The sequence below is a fragment of the Anas platyrhynchos genome, chromosome 38, assembly GCF_047663525.1.
Source record: "Anas platyrhynchos isolate ZD024472 breed Pekin duck chromosome 38, IASCAAS_PekinDuck_T2T, whole genome shotgun sequence".
Taxonomy (NCBI): Eukaryota; Metazoa; Chordata; class Aves; order Anseriformes; family Anatidae; genus Anas; species Anas platyrhynchos.
Genome location: NC_092626.1, coordinates 3,226,453 through 3,233,669, shown reverse-complemented (window position 1 = coordinate 3,233,669; position 7,217 = coordinate 3,226,453). Strand labels below are relative to the sequence as shown.

Genomic DNA, 7,217 nt, shown 5'->3' with positions numbered 1-7,217 from the left:
CATCTCCCATGAACCCTCAGGGGGGCCTGCTCTTCTCCTGGATATCCTACCTCCCAGGGAGCCTTTATGAGACGAGCAATGAGCAGTGGACTGGCCAGCCATTGCTGAACCTCCTTCCCATGCACCCCATAGCTCTGAGCATGTGGTGATGCTCTCTGGAGTATGAAAAATGACAAAAAAGATAACAGAATAAACCTTGAGCCTGCAATGTATTGTGGGTCATATGCAGAAAAAAATGGGCTATGTTTTTGATTTTGAAACATCTCCAGTCATCAGTCTCTTCAAGGCATCCTTGAGCTCCTGGTTCCTCATGCTATAGATGAGGGGATTCAGTGCTGGAGGCACCACTGAGTATAGAACTGCCACCACAAGATCCAGAGATGGGGATGAGATGGAGGCGGGCTTCAGGTAGGCAAGCATGCCAGTACTGACAAACAGAGAGACCACGGCCAGGTGAGGGAGGCACATGGAAAAGGCTTTGTGTCTGCCCTGCTCAGAGGGCATCCTCAGCACAGCCCTGAAGATTTGCACATAGGACAGCACAATGAAAATAAAACAACCAAATACAAACGAAAGACTGAAAACAAGTAGCTCAACTTCCTGGAGGTAGGCATCTGAACAGGAGAGCTTGATGATCTGGGGAATTTGACAAAAGAATTGGTCTACAGAGTTGCCTTGGCAGAGGGTCAGGGAAAATGTGTTGGCCGTGTGCAGGACAGCATTGAGAAATCCAGTGCCCCAGGCAGCTGCTGCCATCTGGGCACAAGCTCTGCTGCCCACGAGGCTCCCGTAGTGCAGGGGCTTGCAGATGGCAACGTAGCGGTCATACGACATGATAGTTAGAATTGAATACTCTGAACCAAAGAAGAAGACAAAAAAGAGAACTTGAGCAGCACAGCCTTGATAAGAGATGGCCCTGGTGTCCCAGAGAGAATTGGCCATGGCTTTGGGCAGAGTGGTGGAGATGCAGCCCATGTCGAGGAGGGCGAGGTTGAGGAGGAAGAAGTACATGGGGGTGTGGAGGCGGTGGTCGCAGGCTACGGCACTGAGGATGAGGCCGTTGCCCAGGAGGGCAGCCAGGTAGATGCCCAGGAAGAGTGCGAAGTGCAGGAGCTGCAGCTCACGTGTGTCTGCGAATGCCAGGAGGAGGAACTTGCTCACAGAGCTGCTGTTGGGCATTCTCTGACATTGAACACAGCTGCCTGTTTGAGAGAAAACAGTAGAAAAAGAATAGGTTTCTTTGAGGAAGAACTATTGTAAGCCTTAGAGTACCCTCCAGACCAAGGCTCACTATGCGAAGACATTTTCTGCAGCTCTCTTGCTTGACCTGCAGCTGGTGCTAGCTGAGAGTGCACTGGAAAAATGGGTATTTGTGGGTTCCCTAGCATTCCTTCCTGCCATGCAGCAGGAGGAAAACAGGAACATGAGGGAACCTCAAGTGTATTCTACTTGTTAGTTGTTGCAAACAACTCATCTGAGTGCAGAGCTGAGCTGTAAGTATTTTGTTTGCTTTATTCTATCCCAGTAGGCCCGGCAAAGCTTAGGATAGGTATTGGGTTGCTGAACGTCCTCAAATTTCCTGTGCATTCCTCTTGATACCCTGTGGGAGTGTCCCTTGGTGAAGATCAAGCAGAGCAGCTCTGCCAAGCAGTCCTGTTCTTAGCTGCCCTGTGTCACCCCCATATGAGTTGCAGGACCATCCCATTAGACTGTTTCCCTGAAAAACTGGAGAAGATACTGGAGAAGGCTGCTAAGGGAGGAGGGCCACAGAAAGCCAGACGGACCTTGGGAACTTGTCTTCTTTTCCATGGCTGCAAGAACTATGAGGCATCTGACAGAGAGCCTGACATGGCCCGCTCGAGCAGGGTGTTCTGGGCAGACCAGGGAGACCTGGCCTATGGCTATACATGAGGTTTCTGCCAGACTTCCTCACCTCGCACTGCAACCCAGCAGGACTCTCAAAGCCTACTGCATTGCCCACTGCCCTCCCAGAAACATGACCCAGCAAGAGGAGACCCTTCCAGGACCTGCAGCTGCATGGCCCTGCAGACAGACACTTACCTTGTCAAAAGCTGTGCAGGTTTCTCCTGCAGGCAGCTCTCAGCATCTTCCCACTGCCAGCTGCCTTCAGCCCTCTCTCCTTCTGTCGTCTCCCCATGCCAGCTGTGGTCAAAGCCCCCAGCCCTGCTGTGCTGTGCAGAGGAGCTGCTCCTGGGCACAGCTGTCTCTCTGCACCACGGCCCTCTTGCCACGAGCTTTCTCTGTCCCACAAGCCCGGCCCAGCTCAGCAGCACAGCACCAACCCAAGGCACTGCAATCACCCCCTGGGGGCTTGGCTGATGAGCCCACGAACCTCAGGCACTCAGAGACAATTGAAGACATCTCTCCAGAAGTGCAAGTCAGAGGCAAGTTTCCTGCAGTGTCCCCCTGAGGGCCAGCACTCACACAGCCTCCCTTGGAGCTCGTTAGAGCAGAACCCTGGAGGCAGTGAGGACAAGGAGACAAAGGCAATGTGAAGGTGACACTGATGTGTAGGAAATCTGGATGTGTGTCACCAAGCACAAGGGCCAGGCCTTGACCATTGTCCCCTGGGAATGGAGATCCTTGCCCTTCACACCTTCCACAGGATGCTTCCTGGTCAGTAGGAGATGGGGATGTGCATTGCCAAGTGAGGAGAATGATACAAGCCCTGCCTGGTTCATGGGTGGCGGCAAGGAGGCAATGAGGCCCTGGTGCTTTAATGAGAAGCTGTGTCCTCATAGGCCTGAGTAAGAGAGACAACAGCCATAGCTGCCCCTTTGGCTACAGCTTAGGAGAAGATATGTTATACTCATTGTGATGGGGCTTCATTGATTCATTTCAATGTTGTACAGCACCTCAGAGGTGTCATGCCACTGTTCTCATGTCATTACACTGCCCACAACATCCCACAGACACCAGGAAGAGCCCTGACACAGAGGTGGGGGTGCAGGATCTCCCCTCCCACTTCCAGGGATGAGGCCTTGGCTCTTCTGCTTCGTCAGAAGAATACAAGACTTTTTTCAGCACAGTGCCTTTGCCTGTCTGTAACCATGGCCTCCAATTATCTGCCCTAACAAGGCCCTGGGGAGGCTTCATTAGTAACAGCCCTCAGTGGGTCCATTAATACTCCAAGTCACTTCAACTTTTCCTCCTGACTTCACTTTCTCTAGCAGTTGCATTATTCTCCTCTCAGTACCTGAGCATCATAGCATCAGACCAAAATACACCATGGTACTCATTAAAATGCAGAAACTCCTAACATCTCTTCCATAGTTTTCTTCATGACTTCAAGACTTGTACAGCTAATGGCAGAGCTTGCATGAAGTAGTTAAGGAAGAAGATTTCAAAAAAAACCAGCTAATACAAATACTTTTTTGTTTTAAAGGCTGAATTTTGCTGCATTTCAGTTTTGAGCATCATTCTCCTATTGCTATTGATCCACGGGGACTTCTTTGGAAACCTTCATTGGGAAGAAAAACAGAGTTTGGAAGTCTGACAGCTCCACTGCCAGCAGTGGTCTTTGTCCCTGTAACTGTAGCACAGTTCATCATATGGAAACATTTTTAAGATAATAAGGGAACAAATAAAAAATAAAATAAAATAAAATAAAATAAAATAAAATAAAATAAAATAAAATAAAATAAAATAAAATAAAATAAAATAAGATAAAATAAATTTGAAATGACAGTTGGATCCTGAGAAATTCTAAATGAATCTTAGTAGACAAGTGGACATCCAGAGTGTCTCTTGGGTCTTCTGTGGAAAACTCAAGGTAAAAAGTGAAAAAAAAAATCTTCCCGTGGCTGTGGCTGTACCCATGAGCTTGGCCTCTTTTGGGAAATTGTCCCCCTCCAGCCACACAAACCTAAACTGAGTAATGTGAAAAGAGCTGCCCAGTCAATAAAGCAGGGCAAAGTCCTACTACTTCCTGTGCTTTAGATGCAGAAGGCAAAAATAATTGCATTATGCCTTACACTACTCAAGGAAGTGTAACCCAGGTCAGGCAACTTTACCTTAGTAATGACAAGTCCATCACTAAATCATGCTCCCAAGCTCTACATCTACACCTTGGCTCTCCAGTTGATGACCCAGCTCATGGATGGCAATCAGGGAGTCTCGGTTAGCGCGACGCTGCCTCAGGTACACCACCATGGTAGCCATTGGCACCTGCTGTTCTTCAACCCTCAGCAAACCCACAGCAGAAGGAGTCTGTGGAAGGCCAAGCAAGGTAGACAACTGTTTCATGTCCTTTGTCTCCAAGGCAGCTCTGCCAAAGCCCCACCGGTGGTGCCCTCTTGGAACTCTGAATTCTCTCTGCTGAAGCAGTCTATGCCAAGGATGCACATAGCCTCCGAGCGAGTTCCAATGGGATGCTTTTGCCATTCCTTCCCAGTTATACTCACTTCAGCCTCCAGTACAGTTAACTTCTGGGATCCCCCTGTCACTCCAGAAATACAGGTGGGTTCTATCTCTTTCTAGCTTGATGGCATTAGGGTACACTGTGCACTGGTGTCTAGTAGAGCCTGATACATTTTGTGGGTCTGATGTGCCAGGCCATAATAATAATTATATCTGCGTCTATAATAAATAAATAAATAATAATAATAATATATAATAATATATAATAATAACAATTTATTGTTGTTGTTATTATTATTTCCTTTGTGTTCTATTAATCTGCTTTTATATCAACTCATAAACTTTTACTTTTTTTTTTCTCCCTCTTCCCTCCTGCAGCCCATTGGATGAATATCTGTATAGTTCTGAGCTGCCTGCTGGGTCAAATCACAGGAAGGCTTTTTGGTGCCTAGCGTGGAGCACAAAGGTTGAGATGACAGATCTGACCACAGTGTTTTAGAAGTAAATTGTTATAAGCATCAGATCAGTTTAACAGTTGCTGATCACAGCATTGATATTTTTGATCTGGGGTCTGTGGTGCTTGTTTTCAGAATTGTGTTGTACAGCACATTACTAATTGTCATCCATGGTGTGCTTTTTATCAGTTCTGGGGGCTGGTTTAAGGTTACTGTTTTGCTGTATTGGATAACGCTGACTTATGACAGGATAAAATAATTGCTGCCTCCATACCTCAGGAACCATCTCTTCATCTCTTAGAAATTGTTTAGAATTACACTCTTTTAAACGCTTTGCCTTTTCTCCTTGGGGAGTAAACCTATGCAGGGTGGGTGGAACTGGGATGGACAGTGGGGGATGCTTTTCACCACTTCTTCCTTCTCCCTTTCTCCTGCACCTCCCCCTTCTCCTCCAGGACAGGCATATAGCCTGTCCAAAGCCACTCCAAACCCTGCAACAGGCCCTGCAGGCACTCCAGCTCCTGAGGTGCACCCAAAGTTAAACTGACCCCTGTGACAGCCCCTATAGCCACTCCCAAACCTGTGATAGGCACTGCAGCCACTCCAACTCATCCAAAAGGCCCTGCAGCCAGAACAACTCCAGTGATGGGCCCTGCAGCCACTCCAGCACCTGCAATGGGCCCCATAGCTAGGCCAGAGAGCCAGCCTGTGCCTGTATCGGTTGCCTCTTTATGCAAGAGAAAACAATGGTTGTGAAAGTCAGTTTTTCTTTAGAAAGGAAAGAAACTCAGGCACCCAGACAAGAAAGGAGGAGGAAATAGAAGAGGCATGTTTCTCCTAAGTTGGGCCATCATGGAGGCAGGATGACCAAGAAGAAGAGGTCATATAAGCATCAGAAACCATGTGATCCCTATCCCAGTGTAAGCTACAAGACATGGGAAAATATTTTAGCCATCATCTCGGTGAGCACATTGTCAGCTGGATGCTCCAGTGCTGAGAGAAGGGGGCTAACAGTCTGGATTTAGAGGGCAGGGAAGCCAAGCAGCTGGGATCCTCCTGCAGGTGAGGGGTGATTGAGAAAGCCAGTGGAAAAGGGCACAAGGAACTTAATCCTCTCAGGCCTGAAAGAAAGGTATCCCTTGAAGGAAGATCTTCTATGTCAACCAGGCAAGTGGACCACCATGCAAAGGGGTATCCTGTACCTGAGGGAATTACCCATGCTGAAGGCGATTTGTAGAAACCTAGAAAACTAACAGCTGTCCAAAGATCCCGATGAAGTCAACTGCACATGACCCATGTGACAGAAGTTTGTACAGAGCACACCATAATCATATGCCAATTCGTTGGCAGTAATGACCAGGAAAGACCAAGAGGAACCCATGGTGGATGAATCGGCTAGCCAGCTATGGCATTACAAAGAAACTCTCTCTTCTTCCCTATGAACCTGTGTCTCGTCTATGGAGAAACTGTCTGAGTAGGTCCAAGAACTACAAGAGAATACAACTTCCTCCCCACCTGTACAAACCAATACCTCAGCTCTCAGGTGTAAGTGTCCCTCTACTCAAGAAAGGTGATATAGTGGGTACATACCACGCAGAAACCTGTGGTTTTAACTGTGTGACGACAGAGAAGCAATGAGTAAATGGGATGGAAAATCTACCTCCATCCTAGAGGCATGGATACATGAAGCACAAGGAAAAACATTCACAAAAAGTGGTTCTGAGAAAATTGCTGCTCCTGTTTCTAGCAGGCAGTCCTCCAAACAGAGTCATGAATACTATGAGCGGGACTAGAGGGGTTCTACCTCCAAAAGGGGGGAGGAAGGAGGCAACTGGGTGTATTGGACTTTGAGGATTACTCGCTTGGCACATCAGACCCACAGCAGGTGTTAGGTTTTAAAGGACACCAATGCACAGTGTAGTGTAATGCCATCGAGCTAAAAGGGCCAGAACCCAATTGTATTTCTGGAATGATGAGAGAATCCCAGGAGTTACCTGTATTGGAGGCTGATGTGAGTCTAATGGGAAAGAGTGGCAAAAGCAACCCATTGAGACTGGCCCAGAAGCTCTGTGCATCCTTAGTATAGACTCCTTCAGGAAAGGGTACTTCAAAGATCCAAAGATCCAACCTTTAAACAGTTGTCTACCTTGCCCACTCTCTCACAGGGCCCTTCTGCTCTGGAGGTGCTGATGGCCAATGAGCAGCATGTGTCAATCGCTACCACAACTGTGCACCTGAGGCAGTATTACACTAACAGAGACTCCCTGATTCCCATGCATGAGCTGGTTCATTGACTGGAGAGCCAAGGAGTGATCAGCAAGGCTCTCTCACTCTTTAATAGTCCCATATGGACAGTGCAAAATTCTAATGGGGAGTGGAAGA

At 47.7% G+C, this 7,217-nt stretch overlaps 1 protein-coding gene across 1 annotated transcript; it reads right to left on the bottom strand.

The window, feature by feature from the left end:
- Positions 1-240: 240 nt before the first annotated feature.
- On the bottom strand, positions 241-1,179 carry LOC119715487 (olfactory receptor 14A16-like). The gene has a single exon (XM_038172876.1). The coding sequence runs from the start codon at positions 1,177-1,179 to the stop codon at positions 241-243; it is 939 nt and encodes a 312-aa protein (XP_038028804.1).
- Between the last annotated feature and the right edge of the window lie 6,038 nt (positions 1,180-7,217).